General features: G+C 46.6%; 1 protein-coding gene and 1 long non-coding RNA gene across 4 annotated transcripts in view; one reads left to right on the forward strand and one right to left on the reverse strand.

Moving 5' to 3' along the window:
• The window catches only part of dync1h1 (dynein, cytoplasmic 1, heavy chain 1), a 42,724-nt gene that overhangs the window by 8,962 nt on the left and 13,847 nt on the right, over window positions 1-19,915 (forward strand). For 2 of the 3 annotated variants that reach the window (XM_042072863.1, XM_042072865.1), the window contains exons 16-53: window positions 515-754; window positions 1,077-1,232; window positions 1,677-1,901; window positions 2,303-2,512; window positions 2,627-2,773; window positions 2,998-3,164; window positions 3,457-3,630; window positions 4,552-4,717; window positions 4,806-4,994; window positions 5,233-5,427; window positions 5,797-6,079; window positions 6,326-6,426; window positions 6,604-6,763; window positions 7,009-7,249; window positions 7,508-7,691; window positions 7,847-8,059; window positions 8,251-8,489; window positions 8,997-9,153; window positions 9,474-9,701; window positions 9,855-10,085; window positions 10,520-10,660; window positions 11,250-11,483; window positions 11,731-11,937; window positions 12,114-12,235; window positions 12,457-12,622; window positions 12,938-13,101; window positions 13,341-13,470; window positions 13,832-13,965; window positions 14,442-14,556; window positions 15,051-15,212; window positions 15,531-15,745; window positions 16,020-16,224; window positions 16,508-16,681; window positions 16,923-17,042; window positions 17,183-17,303; window positions 17,934-18,129; window positions 19,298-19,415; window positions 19,684-19,899. In XM_042072863.1, the coding sequence (XP_041928797.1) occupies window positions 515-754; window positions 1,077-1,232; window positions 1,677-1,901; window positions 2,303-2,512; window positions 2,627-2,773; window positions 2,998-3,164; window positions 3,457-3,630; window positions 4,552-4,717; window positions 4,806-4,994; window positions 5,233-5,427; window positions 5,797-6,079; window positions 6,326-6,426; window positions 6,604-6,763; window positions 7,009-7,249; window positions 7,508-7,691; window positions 7,847-8,059; window positions 8,251-8,489; window positions 8,997-9,153; window positions 9,474-9,701; window positions 9,855-10,085; window positions 10,520-10,660; window positions 11,250-11,483; window positions 11,731-11,937; window positions 12,114-12,235; window positions 12,457-12,622; window positions 12,938-13,101; window positions 13,341-13,470; window positions 13,832-13,965; window positions 14,442-14,556; window positions 15,051-15,212; window positions 15,531-15,745; window positions 16,020-16,224; window positions 16,508-16,681; window positions 16,923-17,042; window positions 17,183-17,303; window positions 17,934-18,129; window positions 19,298-19,415; window positions 19,684-19,899 (6,846 nt within the window). Of the gene's footprint in view, window positions 1-514; window positions 755-1,076; window positions 1,233-1,676; window positions 1,902-2,302; window positions 2,513-2,626; window positions 2,774-2,997; window positions 3,165-3,456; window positions 3,631-4,551; window positions 4,718-4,805; window positions 4,995-5,232; window positions 5,428-5,796; window positions 6,080-6,325; window positions 6,427-6,603; window positions 6,764-7,008; window positions 7,250-7,507; window positions 7,692-7,846; window positions 8,060-8,250; window positions 8,490-8,996; window positions 9,154-9,473; window positions 9,702-9,854; window positions 10,086-10,519; window positions 10,661-11,249; window positions 11,484-11,730; window positions 11,938-12,113; window positions 12,236-12,456; window positions 12,623-12,937; window positions 13,102-13,340; window positions 13,471-13,831; window positions 13,966-14,441; window positions 14,557-15,050; window positions 15,213-15,530; window positions 15,746-16,019; window positions 16,225-16,507; window positions 16,682-16,922; window positions 17,043-17,182; window positions 17,304-17,933; window positions 18,130-18,585; window positions 18,782-19,297; window positions 19,416-19,683; window positions 19,900-19,915 lie in introns of all 3 variants that reach the window. The other variant, XM_042072864.1, reaches the window with a different exon arrangement.
• On the reverse strand, window positions 10,548-19,777 carry LOC121693453. The gene is made up of 3 exons (XR_006025506.1): window positions 19,654-19,777; window positions 10,886-10,956; window positions 10,548-10,683 (listed from the first exon to the last, which is right to left on the reverse strand). It is a non-coding gene; the product is annotated as an uncharacterized LOC121693453 (long non-coding RNA).

Here is a 19,915-nt window from a genome sequence, read left to right on the forward strand (position 1 = left end):
AACCCGTCCGCCTGTTTAATTTTTCAGGGATGGAAAAGTCCAGCCGCAGAAAGTCACTCTTTACCCGCTTTTGCTCTGGTGGTTTTCTCCCTTCACCCTTTTAGCCTAATTGGCAAGTCTAGACACAGATTTGTGGATGAGATGACCGCTTTTCCAAAACAACACTCAATGCTAATGGCAATAGCATAATTTCAGTAGATCTTAACCTTATTCACTCAGCAATAGATCATGAACATCATATGCTAACATTAGAGGTCACCCATAGTATTAAATTAAACTATCGTTCAGTGTTTTGTTTGCAGTATATTACACAGCAGCAGGCTGTATAATGTGGTTGTATAATTGTATGTGTGGAACAGCAAGCAGGTTGCTAGAAGACCTAAAAAAAGTGGGATAGGAAGTGTAGGTTCAGCAGTTCACTGAGAAGGAGGGAACCAGGTTTTGGAGGGCTTTGAAGATGAGAAACGGTGTTGGGTGTAAATGTAATGGTTCTATTGTCCGGTCTCTCCCTCAGCTTTTCCGTAATGGCCAGCGTCTGCTGGAGAAGCAACGCTTCCAGTTCCCTCCCTCGTGGCTCTACATCGACAACATCGAGGGCGAGTGGGGCGCCTTCAGCGACATCATGAAGCGCAAGGACACAGCCATCCAGCAGCAGGTGGCCAACCTGCAGATGAAGATCGTGCAGGAGGACCGCGCCGTGGAGAACCGCACCACCGACCTGCTCGCTGACTGGGAGAAGACCAAACCTGTGGCCGTACGTAGGGCGATGGGTTGACCAGAATGGGATTGTGGCTTCAGATGAACCATGGTGGTGCAGCAGGATTGTACTATGCTCTGAGCTGATGGTCAAGAATTTGCCATCACAAATGCCACCCACTACATTTCTAAATCCTATTCATTTTTTAAAAATGCATTCTTTTGAGCTAGGTCTTAATGATTTATTGTAATTAAAAGCAGTTGCTTGAATTAAGTTTGTTGTCGTTAACACGTTTCAACAGCTATTAATAGCTTAAGTCCTATTCATAACTTAGAAAGTCCCTTAAAAGTCTGTATTTGCTCTTTCGTTTTGACCACAGGGCAGCCTGCGTCCTGAAGAAGCCCTGCAGTCCCTCACCATCTACGAGGGCAAGTTTGGCCGTCTAAAGGATGACCGGGAGAAGTGTGCCAAGGCCAAAGAGGCTCTGGAGCTCACGGACACCGGCCTCCTGAGTGGCAGCGAGGAGAGGGTGCAGGTATGCCCACGCCTGCTCCAATACAGCCAATACTCAATACACATCAATACTCCGTCTCATATTGTCACATAGTACCCACAGTGTGCCCTGGACTGTGAAATTAAATCTATTTCACATGAGGGAGTGTTATTATCTGAACCATTATGACTACAGGTTAACTTACAATACTTTTAAAGACTTTCTAGTAAGCTCTAGGAACTTTTCTTTCCTCTAAAAGGTGTTTAAAACTGTAACTCAGTAGGCAAAGTTTGTGTCCTGTGTATCTGTTACACAATATTTTGAGTGTTTACTCTCTTACGTTACAAAATACTGTTGATGAGAAATTGTCTTTTTACCACATATTGATGTTTGTTGAAGGACGGAATCTTGCCTCCTGAACATTGTTTGGAATGTAACTGTATAAAATGATCGAGTAGTCACAGTTTGTGTTCTTTGTGTTTGCAGGTGGCCTTGGAGGAGCTTCAGGATCTGAAGGGTGTGTGGTCAGAGCTGTCCAAGGTGTGGGAGCAGATTGACCAGATGAAGGAGCAGCCGTGGGTGTCTGTGCAGCCTCGCAAGCTCCGCCAGAGTCTGGACGCTCTCCTCAACCAGCTGAAGAACTTCCCGGCCCGTCTGCGCCAGTACGCCTCCTATGAGTACGTGCAGAGGCTCCTCAAGGGCTACATGAAGGTGAGCAACTCCACACGGACATCCAGAATCATCTCTGACTTAACCACCACTGATGATTTGAGTTTCATCAGTTGAAGGCAGATAATTTATTAGGAGTAAAAATATTTATTTTTAAAAATGAAGTTTAAATCTATACTTTAATGTCACTCTGAATCACATGTTTAACAGCAAATTAGTAAGGTATTTGATGACTTGTTTATTTAACAGATAATGTGATGTATTGCACATTATCATTTGCCTGGTTTTATGTTGAATCAGAATGCTTTTGTTTTTCAGTTGCATTTTCTGTGCACAATTCTTTAATTATAAGTCTCTCTGAATGACTTCTACCAGTGCTTTTTTCCCCCCCATACCTATCTATACTACATGACTCACTGCATCTAATGGCCGTCCTCTCCTAGATTAACATGCTGGTGATTGAGCTGAAGTCGGAGGCGCTGAAGGACCGCCACTGGAAACAGCTGATGAAGCGTCTGCATGTGAACTGGGTGCTGTCGGAGCTGACCCTGGGTCAGATCTGGGACGTGGACCTGCAGAAGAACGAGATGGTGGTTAAGGACGTGTTGCTGGTGGCCCAGGGAGAGATGGCCCTGGAGGAGTTCCTCAAACAGGTCAGCCGCAGGACCTTCAGAGCTGTGTTTGTCATGAATGTGAATTGTTATAATTGTTATCGTGACACCCCCCCCCCAGTCAAATTGTTCACATTCTCGTGTTATTCTGCATAGATTCGTGAGGTCTGGAACTCCTACGAGCTGGACCTGGTCAACTATCAGAACAAGTGCCGCCTGATCCGAGGATGGGATGACCTCTTCAACAAGGTCAAGGAGCACATCAACAGCGTGTCGGCCATGAAGCTCTCGCCCTACTACAAGGCAAGTGTCCTGATCAATCAAGACCACGGACAATGGTAGTTTCACCTCTACCAGTCACTATGGGTTTGACTGTACAATTTCCATGTAGTGCCTGTTTATAAGCTGTAGTGTATATTGTATCATACAGAAAATAAATAAGTCATGAGAATGAGTGGGGGGAACAAGAGTCATCTGAAATGCCTGACATTTTTAGTTTCTAATGCTGATCCTTTTGTTTTGTACAGGTGTTTGAGGAGGATGCGCTGAGCTGGGAGGACAAGCTGAACCGCATCATGGCGCTGTTCGATGTGTGGATTGATGTCCAGCGTCGCTGGGTCTACCTGGAGGGCATCTTTACTGGCAGCGCTGACATCAAGCACCTGCTGCCAGTGGAGACCCAGAGGTTCCAGAGGTGAGTTCTACAAGTAAAGGTTCAGGGTCACGAGTTTGATGGGGGTATTGATCCGTCAGGCATTTTATGTTTCCATTGATAAAATATAGATAATGTACCATAGAAAATCAAATTATTTTAGTCATGATGCACAGAATTGGTGTTTGGGAGTATGCTGGAAAGGAACAGCAACTGTACAGTGTTACAAAATAAGCTGTGATTTACTGTATATGACTTACTGTACAGTACCATACTGTGGATCATTGCATAGAGGTTTTTTTCATTAACTTGGTAACCTTCTGTCATCCCTCAGCATCAGCACAGAATTCCTGGCCCTGATGAAGAAGGTGACCAAGTCCCCACTGGTGATGGACGTGCTCAACATCCAGGGTGTGCAGCGCTCGCTCGAGAGGCTGGCTGACCTGCTTGGAAAGATCCAGAAGGCCCTTGGAGAGTATCTGGAGAGGGAGCGTTCGTCCTTCCCCAGGTGGGATTGGGTTTTAGGTCTCTCAAACTCTAAGCCAGGGCAACTCTTTAGAGCTATTGAGGAAGTGCAGATTGTGTCAGTATTTTCTTTGGTGGAACACAATATGCTGCTACTCCTATGTCAGTTCCTGCTGGCCCTATAATGTGTCTTGTAGAGGTCTGCACGGGACAGATTTTTTCAACCCCACGCCGGCCCGCTCCTGCAACATTCTGTCCCGCTCCCGCAATAATGTGTCATTTTTAGTCATGCCTGCAAAATCCCTCAGGATATGCAGGAAGAATATTCAGTTTTGCCTTCTGTCTCACAAAAGGAGCACTTGACACACAACTGACTGCCAGATTCTGAATGTAGGCTACTGTAACACAGCTATGCTAGCTGGCATCCGTTCTTTAGACAGGCACAAACATCTGAAGTAGCCTAGTGGTGTCCTCCTCCTCTTTCATGGTTTCGATTTCGAGATTCAACAACAGAGCAGCAGGAATTGAACCCAAAAATTGAACCCACGTAGGTATAAATGACAATATCCGTCAATTAGGCTGCTTAAACTCTGTTTTTAATGCTGCCTAACTATAGTAACTATAATTATTTACACTATTTCCGCACATATTTAATTTTCAGGAGTCCAGTCAATCATCGGTTTGTCCCGCACCCGCAAATGCACCTCACTCATCCCGCCCGCTCCCGCATAGAGCTTTCAAAACTTGTCCCGCAGACCTCTAGTGTCTTGCACCTTATATTGCCCCAGATGAATGAATTAAATTAAATAGAAGAATATTGAATTGGACTGCAAGGTTGCTAGTATTGGAATTCGAATAAAAGCCTTGTTTTTCTCATAATGGCCATTTAAAAAGAGATCCAGCTGTGATTGTAGTTTTGGCTGTGGTCGTAATGTGGTTCATTGATGACCTATTTGTCCATCAGGTTCTACTTTGTTGGTGATGAAGATCTGCTTGAGATCATTGGTAACAGCAAGAATGTGGCCAAACTGCAGAAGCATTTCAAGAAGATGTTTGCAGGCGTGTCCAGCATCCTACTGAATGAAGACAACACAGAAGTGCTGGGTATCTCCTCCAGGGAGGGCGAGGAGGTAAGATGCCAAGTTGGTTTCTTCTTATTTTTCCTTTTTGATGCTAATGAATATTGTATTGTTTACCTGTCTGTGTGTGTACTTTCAGATCCTGTATAAAACACCAGTGTCGATCACTGAGCACCCTAAGATCAACGAGTGGCTCACCCTGGTGGAGAAGGAGATGAGGGTCACTCTGGCTAAGCTGCTCGCAGAGTCAGTCACTGAAGTGGGCGCCTTCAACAAGGGCACCGCTATCGACCTCAACACCTACATCGACTGGATCGACCGCTATCAGGTACATCAACGAATCACATTAGCTTTTCAACTCCATTAACTGCTGATGTTTATGATTAGTTTCTCCTATACATACAAGTGAAACATCTACCATTGAAACATTAATCCTAGGCTCACATAATGATAATGAGCTTGTTGTTTTTGTATAAAGTATAATTGTTGAATATTAACTAGATGTAATATGTCCTGATGAGAAAAGCTCAGGATGTTTTAATGTGTATGTGTCTGTCGCCCGTTAGGCCCAGCTGGTGGTGCTCTCTGCCCAGATTGACTGGTCTGAGAACGTGGAGAATGCCCTGAACACCATCTCAGGCGGGGGCAACCTTGCGCCCCTGCAGGGGGTCCTGTCCAATGTGGAGGCCACCCTCAACCTGCTGGCCGACACTGTGCTCATGGAGCAGCCGATCCTGCGCAGGAGGAAGCTGGAACAGCTGGTGAGTAGAGGCCCCATTATGCACCTGAGGCTCTGGGCCCCAATTTAAATAACTGACAGTAAACAAAAATGAACTGGGCTAGTTTGGTCTAATATATTTAATTCCATGAATAAACATGGATGAAGGCAGTCTTATATGCTACACAATGGCTTTTGTTTGGTCAATGCCAGACTGCACTTTGGGTTTTCCATTTTAATGATCCCTTTACCAAATACTACAGGGTGACTGTATCCATCATACAACTACTGGTATTCCATCTGACTAATCATAAACTGTTTCTTACCTTAACCTTTTTATGCAGACTGGTTATCATAATTCTAGTTTATTCTGTTCGTTTTTAATTGTGCTTGTTTACCATTGTTTCCACAGATCACAGAGTTGGTGCACCAGAGGGATGTCACCAGGACCCTGATCAAGAACAAGATCGACAACCCCAAGTCCTTCGAGTGGCTGTGCCAGATGCGCTTCTACTTCGACCCCAAGCAGACAGACGTGCTGCAGCAGCTCTCCATCCAGATGGCCAACGCCAAGTTCAACTACGGCTTTGAGTACCTGGGCGTGCAGGAGAAACTGGTGCAGACCCCCCTGACTGACCGCTGCTACCTCACCATGACACAGGCACTGGAGGCCAGGCTCGGAGGCTCCCCGTTCGGTCAGTTGAGCGTGATGAGGCACATTTTTGTGTATACCATGTTGTAGCTAAGTGTTTTGTTGTAGCCAAGTGCTTTTCAGCTCGATCAAGTTTTGAAGTTAATCCATTTTCATGCTAAACACATTAAATGATATTGAAAAAACTAGTCACTAAAAATCCAAAGCGTATTAGATATACATATGCAGGCAGTTTTGCTGTTAAAAGTGTTAAAAGGATGACATGGACGTTTCTCCTGGTATCTTTCAGGCCCTGCTGGAACTGGAAAGACAGAGTCTGTGAAGGCTCTGGGTCATCAGCTCGGCCGCTTTGTGTTGGTCTTCAACTGTGACGAGACTTTTGACTTCCAGGTATGCCTGCTGTAAAAACAGTATTTTTAACAGTCTATTATTACAAGGTCTATTGTCCACACATCTGGATTTTCGATCACGTATTTCTTAAAAGTGGTTCACAATATCATCTCCTTAAACGTACCATTGTTTTTGTCTAACTCCGGTATTAACCATTTGTTCTGCTCTGTCCTCCAGGCTATGGGTCGTATCTTTGTGGGTCTGTGTCAGGTGGGAGCGTGGGGCTGCTTCGACGAGTTCAACCGTCTGGAGGAGAGGATGCTGTCGGCCGTCTCCCAGCAGGTGCAGTACATCCAGGTGGCCCTGAGGGAGCACAGCAACCCCAACAGAGACCGCAGTACGTATCCCACAAGTCCACTGCCCACACCTTTTTGTTTTACGTTCTTAAACAAAAATATTTGTTCATTTGGCACAGTAACTGACAGTAACACTTTGTCTCTTTAAAACTCTTAAAAAAGAATTTGACTAGACTGACTAGACTATTCTATAGTATATTTGTGCAGCAAAGTTGGATGGGAATGATGTGAAGGTCATGGTGTGAATGAATCATATGTGATATTTTGATCTCCTTTGTGTTCTTAGGTGTTCCGGTAATGACCGAGTTGTTAAATAAACAAGTTAAAGTAAGTCCAGAAATGGCCATTTTCATCACCATGAACCCTGGCTATGCTGGACGCTCCAACCTACCTGATAACCTGAAGAAGCTGTTCAGGAGTTTGGCTATGACCAAGCCTGACCGCCAGCTCATCGCCCAGGTCATGTTGTATTCTCAAGGCTTCCGTACTGCTGAGGTCCTGGCCAAGAAGATTGTACCGTTCTTTAAGTACGTGCCCCCTCCACACCACCTCCAGTGCTTCGGTTTTGCCACATTAGCTACAGTAGTAGTGAACACTGTTTAACTGCTACCTCACTTGCCAAGTTGCATCCACAACTTTGGTCTGGTTGTTAGATTTTGAGACTATTTTGACACTAATAGATGAAGCTATGTAAAACAAATGTAATTTTGCAGGGCTTTCAGTAGGGTACGTTCCTTTACCAAAGTGTGTGTGTGTGTGTGTGTGGTGTGTGTCTTGTCTCCCAGGCTGTGTGATGAACAGTTGTCGTCTCAGTCTCATTATGATTTTGGCCTGCGTGCCCTGAAGAGTGTGCTGATCAGCGCTGGTAATGTGAAGCGTGAGCGCATCCAGAGGATCAAACGGGAGAAGGGTGAGCGCGGAGAGGTTGTAGATGAGAACGATATCGCAGAAAACCTTCCAGAACAAGAGGTCAGTATCATTTTTTATTATTATTATTATTATTATTTTAAATTTAGTATTGCCCCCCCCCCATCATATTGTATTCTGAAAAGCGATGCCACAATAAGAGCTCTTTCACTGAAATGGCGTCCTGGCCGTACTCTTCCTCCTCTCTCCTTCCTCAGATTCTTATCCAGAGTGTGTGTGAGACCATGGTGCCCAAGCTGGTGGCCGAGGACATTCCTCTGCTCTTCAGCCTGCTGTCTGATGTGTTCCCTGGCATCCAGTACATGCGTGGGGAGATGACCGCTCTCCGCGAGGAGCTCAAAAAGGTCTGCTCCGAGATGTACCTCACCTACGGAGACGGAGACGACGTGGGGAGCATGTGGGTGGAGAAGGTAAGGAGACGCTGAACACTCATAATATTTCCATTTCTAGGCTATTTAGTGTATTGCTCATGGTACTTGGTACATGGCACATGGAACATACTCCTCTATAAACTCATTTCAACCAATATCTGCCTCTGAATCTAACTAAGAGATGCAAATGGTCTAACACCCACGTACTGTATGTCTTTGTGCTCTCCCAGGTCCTCCAGCTTTACCAGATCACCCAGATCAACCACGGGCTGATGATGGTGGGTCCGTCGGGCAGTGGCAAGACCATGGCCTGGAGGGTCCTGCTGAAGGCCCTGGAGCGGCTCGAGGGCGTTGAGGGGGTGGCACACATCATTGACCCCAAAGCCATCAGCAAAGACCACCTGTACGGAACCCTGGACCCCAACACCCGCGAGTGGACCGACGGGTTGTTCACACACGTACTTAGGAAGTAAGTAGCATTTTTTTAGGGAGAGATTAGGGAGGGTAGACTATTGAGGGTAGATTATTGTAGGATGTCAGCAGTGTTTCCCACAGAATTACATTTTATTTGTGGTGGTAGGTTTGCAACAAATTAGCGCAGCGTGGTTATGATGCTAACTAGATTTAAGCACAATTTAGTACAACCTGGAAAATCTATGTGTGGTGGTCAATGTTGATATTGTGGTGGGCCGCCACAAATAAGTCAATGTATGGGAAACACTGATGTCAGAATGGGCATGCTTGTGTTTAGTTGGCAGCGTAATTGTGCTCTGCTCTGTTGAATATATGATTCATTAAAGGATAATAAAATAACTACCTTGATGATTCTGTGTATTGTCTGCACATCACACATTTTACAGAGCGGAAGTTCTGCAGACTCTTAAATGGTCACTTCATACAGTTTTGTCGTCTGCTGAATCTGTGATCCAGTATGCAAGGTTGTACCAAGAGCGTTAACTGTTCATGTGTATCTCAGGATCATTGACAACGTGCGTGGGGAACTTCAGAAGAGGCAGTGGATCATCTTTGACGGTGATGTGGACCCAGAGTGGGTGGAGAACTTGAACTCTGTGCTGGACGACAACAAGCTTCTGACTCTGCCCAACGGAGAGCGTCTCAGCTTGCCTCCCAACGTAAGTAAACAGATGGGCAGGACACGCATGCACATCAGTTTTGTTGGAAATGTAACTGTTTAGGTCACCATTACCACTCAATTTAATTCTAGTAGATAAGCTAGACCAATATGTTCTAGACCTATTGGTCTAGCTTATCTACTAGACCAATATGTTCTGTTAATTGTATTGCCGGAATCATGACATCTACTGTATAGGATATTCTGATCTAAGAATAGTGTTTGCAGTCAGTTATTGGCAGTCATCCTGTGCTTTTTAATCATTTGTGATTTGCCAACTTCCTGACTACATAACCACTGCCTTCCTGTACCCCCCTGCAGGTGCGCATCATGTTTGAGGTGCAGGACCTGAAGTACGCCACCCTGGCCACCGTGTCCCGCTGCGGGATGGTGTGGTTCAGCGAGGACGTGCTCAGCACGGACATGATCTTCTTCAACTTCCTGGACCGCCTGCGCAGCATCCCATTGGACGAGGGAGAGGATGAGGCTCTGCGGAAGCGCGTGGGCATGGAGGACGAGGGCGACGAGGCTGCCTCCCCCATGCTGCAGGTACCTCCACACGCCCATGGCTGCCTGCCTAGCCTGGCTGCCCCTCTGGAGTGAAATTGTATCAGTCTTCTCCCACTTCCCCACACTCGAGTCCGGTGTTCCTATGAACTGGACACACTAACCGTCCCCCTCTGACCTCTCCTCTCCCCTCAGATTCAGAGGGACGCGGCGGCAGTGCTGCAGCCCTACTTCACCTCCACGGGGCTGGTCATCAAGGCGCTGGAGCACGCGTCCAAGCTGGAGCACATCATGGACTTCACGCGCATGCGCTGCATGGGCTCGCTCTTCTCCATGCTGCACCAGGCCTGCCGCAACGTGGCGCAGTACAACAACAACCACCCTGACTTCCCCATGCCTGTTGACCAGCTCGAGAGATACATGCAGGTCAGCACCACGACTTGCGTGTGTGTGTGTGTGTGTGTGTGTGTGTGCGCATGCCTGGGTGTGAACGAGCAACTGCTGAGGAGATTGAAGCTTGAGGTGTTTTCACTTTCAACAATTATGGTGGCTTTGCTAATGTGGTTTTGTATTAATCAGAGGGGATTTGAAAGTATTTTATTGTGGCTTCTCTCCTGCAAGAGACTTGTAAATATATGTATTATGTGTATTACTGTATTATTTTTTTTAATGGAGCCTTGAATCAGAGAATGTTTTTTTTTTTTTTTTTTGTTTGTTTTTTTAAGTTCTGTTTCATGTTTTTTTAAGTTCTGTTTCATTTTCAAGTCTAAAAATGCTACTTAGCTTGGTCTATCCAGGTGGCTACCTTGAAATCCATCCTAAACCCCCAACGTTGCTTGTGCTTGTGCTTGCTCCTGCAGAGGTACCTGATCTACGCCGTGCTCTGGTCCTTCTCTGGAGATGGCAGACTGAAAATCCGGGCGGAGCTTGGAGAGTACATCCGCCGCATCACCACTGTGCCCCTCCCATCTGCTCCCAATGTGCCAATCATCGACTATGAGGTGGGTGGTCACTCCTGTGTAAACTTGGTTAAAAAAGTGTTAAGAGTAGTATCAGTTTGTGTCAGGTAGCATCATTGACTTTACTAACAAATAGTGTGTATTGCAATTGGCAAAACCTGCTAATGATGTATGAGAAAAGACAACTTTATTTATGTGAATAAAAATCTACAACATGTTTGAATGGCCAAAAAAAGGACAAATCATGTGGGGTATACCACACATTACCTTGGTGTTGAGCTACTGCACATGTCCATGACTTCAGTCATTTGCCTTCATCATGCTAAAAATGCTGATGCCTGCGCCAAAGGGAATGTTAGAATAAAAGAGAGCGATGTTGAAGTCTATAATAATGCTTTGGCTCTTCATTGATTCACTCATCTGCCAAAATTGTTGTACCTGTATGTAATTAATTAGATTTTTTTTTAGTCACTTGACAGCCCTAATATATACATTTATACTGGATATGAATATAACTGTACATATTAAAGGCTGATTTCAACATCTGTGCAAATATTGCACAGGCATTGTCTGTCCAGTGTTCGTATGAAGTTATGTTCCTTTGTGACCCTTTTCTCTTGCCGTCCCCCAGGTTTCCATCAGTGGCGAGTGGCAGTCCTGGCAGGGTAAGGTGCCCCAGATTGAGGTGGAGACCCATAAAGTGGCCTCCCCAGAGGTGGTGGTGCCCACCCTGGACACCGTGCGCCACGAGGCCCTGCTCTACACCTGGCTGGCCGAACACAAGCCCCTGGTTCTGTGTGGTCCTCCGGGTTCTGGTAAAACCATGACCCTGTTCAGCGCCCTCCGAGCCCTGCCCGACATGGAGGTGGGTACCAACCTGACTGCCCATCGCATAGCTACACTGTTATTCTCGAAAGATCGCCTTTTAAATGTTAAAAAAATCATGTATGCGACAGTGATCACTTTGTCTTTTACTATTTTAGTCCATAGCTGGGTTTCTCGCACATGGATTAAGCCTAGTTCTTCAATAAAGACCTCTACTGAAAAACAGCCTCTCACTCTTTCGTCCTCTCTCTCCCTCTCCCTCTCCCTCTCCCTCTCTCCCCATTCAGGTTGTGGGTCTGAACTTCTCCAGTGCAACTACCCCGGAGCTGCTGCTGAAGACATTTGACCACTACTGCGAGTACCGCCGCACGCCCAACGGGGTCGTGCTGGCGCCTGTGCAGCTTGGCAAGTGGCTCGTGCTCTTCTGTGACGAGATTAACCTGCCGGACATGGACAAGTACGGCACACAAAGGGTCATCTCCTTCATCAGACAGGTATGATTTATTCTTTACTGTGTGTGTGTGATTAAAGGATGTTGGAATGTAATTATACTTAGGAAACTTACTATATTTAGGAAATAGCAGCGGAGTGAGATTAACATGTACTGTAAACATGTTATTTGTTTGTTGTGCTCTGGCTCACCTGGCTTGTGTTGTGGTGTGTGCTGCAGATGGTGGAGCACGGCGGTTTCTACCGCACCTCGGACCAGACCTGGGTCAAGCTGGAGAGGATCCAGTTTGTGGGCGCCTGCAACCCCCCAACCGACCCTGGCAGAAAGCCCCTCACTCACAGGTGAGCTGCCCTTCCTCACACCCTCCATACTATCACTCTTATCATGCTTTTTTTTTTGACAAGAGTCACTCAATTTGTACTTGAAATACCGGTTTTACCGAACTCTTATCAGATACACAGCCCCATAAACAGCTTGTGTTAAGCTATATGGTCATAGATACAGTAAAAGCAGGGATGTTTCAAACATTCACCCGTGCTCTGGCCCTCTCTCCCAAACCCAGGTTCCTGAGGCACGTTCCTGTGGTGTACGTGGACTACCCTGGACCGGCCTCCCTGACCCAGATCTACGGCACCTTCAACCGGGCCATGCTGCGCCTCATCCCCTCACTGCGCACCTACGCAGAGCCTCTCACCGCCGCCATGGTGGAGTTCTACACCATGTCACAGGTAAACGCCTCAGGGCTCTGCAGCCCAGGGTACTCTGTGCGTCTAGCGTACACTACAGCTTGGAACCCCTGGTCTACAGAGTATTGTTCGAATAAAAATAGTATGATGGCTACTGCTTAAATGCAAATGCAGTTGCAGAGTGTAGGGGAAAAGGGGGATTTGGCAGGCAGGCTTTATTTTTTGTAGTAGGTGGCAACACCCTGTGGTGGTCATATCATCATGTCCTCTATGTGCATGGAAAGAGCTTTTCTCATTGGCTCCTCCACCGTGTGTTGCTGATGTGTCTCGTGGCCTCTCTTTCTCCGCCTCCTCCAGGAGCGCTTCACCCAGGACACCCAGCCCCACTACATCTACTCCCCCCGAGAGATGACCCGCTGGGTGAGGGGCATCTTCGAGGCCCTGCGGCCCCTGGAGACTCTCCCCGTGGAGGGACTGATCCGCATCTGGGCCCACGAGGCCCTGCGCCTCTTCCAAGACAGGTGGGGGGAAAGGGCTGTGGAGGAGATGTGCATGAAGCCAACATCATGCTTTTCATCACCTGTCATTTTAAATATGGTGGTTGTTATTTGTGTGTGTGTCATGGCAATTTCGAAAGAAAGTCTTGTATTTAGCTTGTTTGTGTAAATAAGCCAATAAGAAGATTATCAGTGGAGAAGGTTGCATTTAAAAATTGGTCAGTCAAGCCACAGCTTTGACATCTGTGTTCTTTGTTATCCAGGTTGGTGGAGGATGAGGAGAGACGCTGGACAGATGAAAACATCGACATTGTGGCCCTCAAGCACTTCCCCAACATTGACCGTGACAAGGGACTCAACAGGCCCATCCTTTACAGCAACTGGCTCTCTAAGGTCAGACCTTGTGCCTGCCACTGACTTATAGAACCACTCCAGTGGCTCAGCTATTTGTAAAAAATAGATACTGTGTATACTCTGTGTGAGGGAGTTCAAGTGGTTGTTCACTGTAATTGTGTGCGACTGTTCAGATATGATCACCACCCCCATTCCCTGCTTATGTATTCATAGCTTTGAAGAGTTTTCAACCAGCCACTTGAGATAAAAAAATAAGCTGCTCTGCAGCATTAGTTGATTTCTGAACTTGGCCTCTGGTTGTTGTATCTAATGAAGTGCAAAGATTGAGCTGATATCTGCGCTGAGGACGTTGGTTCTCTGTAAACGCTGTTTTTTAACACATGCCCAATGCTCTCTCTAGGATTATGTGCCAGTGGAACAGGAGGAGCTGAGGGACTACGTGAAGGCCCGTCTGAAGGTGTTCTACGAGGAGGAGCTAGATGTTCCCCTGGTGCTCTTCAATGAGGTCCTGGATCACGTCCTCAGAATTGACCGGTAAAGACAAGAGTTACTTCACCCACTTCATAAGTCCTAGCACCCAGCTGTAGAGTCACCAGTCTCTCCAGTCAATTGCTTTAGGACACTCATCCTTCCAAAAGACTGTTTAACTGCTGAGTCAAGCATGTCAAATTGGCTCTGTCCTCTAAGTGATTCTGAACAAAAATGCTTCAGGGACTCCCTCAGGCTCTACAGTCCTCAGCTGAATGGTTCACCTCCATTAAAGGACTAAAGTGAACTCTTTAGACACCCCTGTGTTCAGAACATCCAATCATTCAATAGGTAGAAGTACATTTTTATAGTAGTGAATTACCAGCATAGTTATTCACTGAAGGGCTCTGCGTAGGGAATGAGTGAATGTTTTGAACACAAAGTATTTCTCTCTGGGTTGTCTTTTCCTTTGCCACAACTGTTCAAAGGGTGCATACTACCAACTGGGCACTTAATGACCTTGTCCACACCTGTGTTTCCAGAATCTTCCGTCAGCCTCAGGGACATCTGCTGCTCATTGGCGTCAGCGGTGCTGGCAAGACCACTCTGTCACGCTTCGTGGCCTGGATGAACGGCCTCAGTGTCTATCAGATCAAGGTTTGTACAGCGCACTGATAAGACGAGACTCGACATTTTGGAATCCACACACATTTTTCCAGGATCTCTCTGCATTGATTGAACCTATGGACTTTGCATCTCATGAGTGTGATTTAAAATATGTTGGTTTATAAAAGTAAAATGTTTTAATGTTTTTGAACTGTTCCTAATGCTGTAAAGCTGAAAACAAAGTTTGGTAGGAGTACCTTTGATTGGCAGCCGTCACTCACCCAGCTGTTGGTTTCTAGAATCTTTAATCTCTCCTTGCTTGTCCATCACATCACACAATCCAACTTGGTAAACTGTCCCACCTCCTCTCCATTCTCCCCTTTTTCACTGGCCCACATTCCCCCTTACCCATAGGAGGTCTCAGTGGACATTGTTGACACAGGGTCTCTGCTGCAGGCACCCCAGGACCACAGCCAAGCTGCAGTACCAAGCCAAACATGCTTGTTAGCAGAGCTCTAAATGAAGCCTTTCCTTTCCACACACAGGTTCACAGGAAGTACACAGGTGAGGACTTCGACGAGGACCTGCGTACAGTTCTGCGTCGTTCCGGCTGTAAAAACGAGAAGATCGCCTTCATTATGGACGAGTCCAACGTGCTGGACTCTGGCTTCCTGGAGCGCATGAACACCCTGCTGGCCAACGGAGAGGTGAGTAAGCCTTTCAGTATCTGTGATTCACTGTTTTCAATTCATTTACAGTCTTATACAGTTTATTCCTTGTGTTATGACATGGGAACTAATCACTTGATTAGTAGAAAAATACTAGACAAAAGTAGACAAATTTGATCTTTTTCTTCTTCAGACCAAAAATTTGTTCAAGTGGGATAATGCATTTGTTTATCCGGGATAATGTGGCTATTGTCGTGCATGATTATTTGAGTACATGGATATATGGATATTTTTCAGCATGCTGTGTGAGCAGGTGTTAACCGTGAGCCTTGTGTGTGTTCCCTGCTGCTCCTGTAGGTGCCAGGTCTGTTTGAGGGTGACGAGTACGCCACGCTGATGACCCAGTGCAAAGAGGGAGCCCAGAAGGAGGGCCTGATGCTGGACACCCATGAGGAGCTCTACAAGTGGTTCACCAGCCAGGTCATCCGGAACCTGCACGTGGTCTTCACCATGAACCCATCCTCCGAGGGCCTCAAGGACCGCGCCGCCACCTCCCCTGCCCTCTTCAACAGGTGAGTGGCCTCATCAAGGCAGCCTCAGACACCTCCAAGTGCCCATAGTTAAGTCGACCTGGTACAAAGATAATAAATCCATGAAGATCTACCAAATTTTTGTGGGGGAAAGCAGTCTTTGCTTCAAGGAATAGATCAGCCAGAGTAGATTTATTGGCGGAATTCTTTGCCGTTTTTGTAGGTCTAAACCCGTGTACCCGGTACCCGTGAGGACGTATTGAAAGTTGTTCATTTATGTGTATGACGGATGTTTGACAATCCATCTCTCCCACAGGTGTGTGCTGAACTGGTTTGGTGACTGGTCCACTGATGCCCTCTACCAGGTCGGCAAAGAGTTCACCAGCAAGATGGACCTGGAGAAGCCCAACTACAAAGTGCCCGACTACATGCCCATCGTTTACGACAAGCTGCCCCAGCCCCCCACTCACAGGGAGGCCATCGTCAACGGCTGTGTGTTTGTCCACCAGACCCTGCACCAGGTGAGACTCCACACATTACCTCTGATTCAGAAGTGTTCAGGAGCTGTGCTGTTGAATGTAGAAGTTGATGGTGAAGATGATCCTTCTCATTTTTTGTTGTTTTTCTATTGCCAGCCATTCTATTTTTCTAATCTGGTTATAAATATATAACAAATATTTGAATTGGGCAGATGAAGTAAATGGGACCAGTTCATATTGGTTTTGTACCGTACCAGTGACCATCTCTGAACAGTTGCTGAATTCCGCTTATTGACTTTTCGCTTGCTGTCCCTTTCCCCCTCAGGCTAACAACCGATTGGCGAAGCGCGGCGGCCGCACAATGGCCATCACCCCGCGCCACTACCTGGACTTCATCAACCACTACGCCAACCTGTTCAACGAGAAGCGCAGTGAGCTGGAGGAGCAGCAGATGCATCTGAACGTCGGCCTGCGCAAGATCAAGGAGACCGTCGACCAGGTAATGGATGTCTGCTGAAGCACCTCCGGGCCAATCCTGGCTAATACTCTACTGTAACTGTAGCAAATTAGGAGGGGGCGGGGGGGGTACATTGTGCAGAACAACCACTGGAGTACAGTCAAAAATGATGTGAAAGATGGAATGATGCATTGCCATACAGAAACCATGTTAATAAATCCATCTGTCGCCTGTCCTCCTCTTACAAAATAGACCAAATAATCACGTTGTGCTGTTTGGCTAGGTGGAGGAGCTACGTAGGGATCTGAGGATCAAGAGCCAGGAGCTGGAGGCCAAGAATGCGGCTGCCAACGACAAGCTGAAGAAGATGGTGAAGGACCAGCAGGAGGCCGAGAAGAAGAAGGCAAGCTGACCATCAGTGGCTTTATCTCATTCACACAGCATTTGGCTTCGTTGGGTTTCATTCTGTGATTGCTCATGACTAGTGGTTGTGGTATTCATTTGACTGACTTAACGCTGGACTTTTAAATGGGATAATGACAGGTGATGAGTCAGGAGATCCAGGAATCGATTTACAAGCAACAGGAAGTTATCAAAGACAAGCAACTGAGTGTCAAAGATGACCTGGATCAGGTGGAGCCTGCCGTCATTGAAGCTCAGAACGGTATGGAAAAATGGAAAAGACTGTTTACTTACCCTTTATTTTTCCACGTCTGTCTTATTCACACTGTGTATTTCCTGAACAACTTCAGTAGATATGATGTGTGTAGATTTCTATCTGTTGACTGTGTGAAAGTGATGTTGAATTGCCTAGCTCTGAGTGCTGCAAAAAAAACATTCTCCTGAATACCCCTGTTCCATATCGCAGTAAGTAGACTTTGGATTATTGAGACGCGTTCTTGTGTTGGAGCAATTCTCTCCTTTTGGCCTCTTGCCTAGTTTTCCTCTTGGGAATCTTTTGGGGTTTCTTATTCTTCCTCTGCTCTTTGTCAAGTCCCAATTGGAACCTCAAATCCTGGCAGAATAGTCCTACAATTTATTCAAAGCTTACTGTTGTGTTTAAATAACTGCCAGAAAAGTTCCAATTGCGACACAGTTTGTGTGTCATTGTCATGTGTTAATGTGTGTGTGTCTGTCTGTGTGTGTGAGAGAGAGATGTTTGAATACACATGGGTGTTTGCTCAAACTGATGTCCTGGCGTCACGGCTAACTTGACTGCTTTTTCTTTCCCTTCCTCCTCTCCTCTCTTCCTCCTCTCCTACATTGCTCCACTGCGTCCTCTTGTGGTCATTAGCTGTTAAGTCAATTAAGAAGCAGCACCTGGTGGAGGTGCGGTCCATGGCCAACCCGCCCGGGGCGGTGAAGCTGGCCCTGGAGTCCATCTGCCTGCTTCTGGGCGAGAGCACCACCGACTGGAAGCAGATCCGCTCCATCATTATGCGGGAGAACTTCATCCCCACCATTGTTAACTTTTCTGCCGATGAGATCAGGTGACTGGAGTGTGCGGAGTGGGGCACCAGGTGACCGTGTGGCACAGCAGAGGGCAGGGGTGGACATCCTGACATAGTCCAGTGCTAGTGGTAGCTCCTCATCATTGGAAATCAAATAAATATACAGTGTACGAGTGACAAAAAGGAACATTTTAAGGACTGCACCCATTGCCATATGTGTTGTGGTCTTCTGACCCTTCATATGAGTTTGTTAGGGCAAAAGCATTAATTGACGGGCTTTTTCAGTCCTTAGCAACCTCCCCCTCCTCAGTGCCACACAGCTGCCAGGCACCCTCCCCCCCACCCACCCCATCTGTCCTGCATGTTTCTAAAACCAGCATCCCTCTGTCTCCCCTTCTATCCCTCTCTCTCTCTGTCTCCCTCATCTCCACTTCTCCTTCATCTCTCTCTCTCTCCCTCTCTCCATCTCTCCCTCTCCTTCCTCCCCATCCTCAGCGGTCAGCTCTATAAAGAAGCAGCACCTTGTCGAAGTGCGTTCCATGGCCAACCCTCCCCCTGCCGTAAAGCTGGCCTTAGAGTCTATCTGTCTCCTGCTGGGAGAGGAGACTAATGACTGGAAAAAGATCAGACAAGTTATAATCCGAGACAATTTCATCTCCAGCATAGTCAACTTTGTCTCTGAGGACATGAGGTATTGTCATTAAGAACCATGTCTCTTATGCTTTTGTCTCTGTCTCCTGTCTATGGGCACAATCCTGGTGCAACTCACTGGGTCTGCTGAAGCAATTTGCACACGGGGTAATGGTCACACAGGGTGTTTTTCTTTTTTTAATGACTGTGCACTCCTAATTATTTAATTATATTGCTTAATTACAATAAATTGATAATTTAATTAGCCACCGATAGAGTAGTCCCCCAGATGCAGATTCAAAATTCGATACTAGAAAACTCAGTAAATGTAGTAGAAAATCTATACCAAATATAAAAAGATATGATTTAAGTCCTTTTTAATCTTGCCTGAAAATTCCACCTCTCTATCCCTTCTAATTCATAATATCTCTCTCTCTCCACTTTCATTCATACCAATCCATACCCCTGTGTGCTTCCTAACATTAATTCCTTAATACCTTGGATGGCGTTTGGCGCTTTGAGCTAAAACACATTTCTTCATTTTGATCATCTCTGGGTGACTTCACTGGGGCAACAGTGACTCCATCCGTGAAAAGATGAAGAAGAACTACATGTCCAACCCATCCTACAACTACGAGCAGGTCAACAGGGCCTCACTGGCCTGTGGCCCTATGGTCAAATGGGCCATCGCTCAGGTAGGCTCTCCATTCATTCAGTGTTGTGTGCCATCATGTACATTTGTACAAGGGGTCCATGACTATGATTGCAAACTAGTGTCCTGAGTATCCAGTAGTAGAGCCCAGTGCCCAGTGGTGCACATTCAGACCTCTGAAATCCACACTTTATTTGTACATCCCAGTTCATCTAACATTGCAATACAAAGTGGAATATAACAAAATGTGAGCGTGTTTAAAGAGAGGCCACATGGTTTACCTGTGACCCGTGTTGCGGCGTGTGTGACAGCTGAACTATGCGGACATGCTCAAACGCGTGGAGCCGCTGAGGAACGAGCTGCAGAAGCTGGAGGACGACGCCACCGACAACAAGTCCAAGGGCGAGGAGGTGGAACGCATGATCCGTGACCTGGAGTCCAGCATCTCCCGCTACAAAGAGGAATACGCCATCCTCATCTCAGAGGCCCAGGCCATCAAGGCCGACCTGGCTGCCGTGGAGGCCAAGGTGAGCGCGGGGGTTC

The sequence above is a fragment of the Alosa sapidissima genome, chromosome 19, assembly GCF_018492685.1.
Source record: "Alosa sapidissima isolate fAloSap1 chromosome 19, fAloSap1.pri, whole genome shotgun sequence".
NCBI lineage: Eukaryota > Metazoa > Chordata > Actinopteri > Clupeiformes > Clupeidae > Alosa > Alosa sapidissima.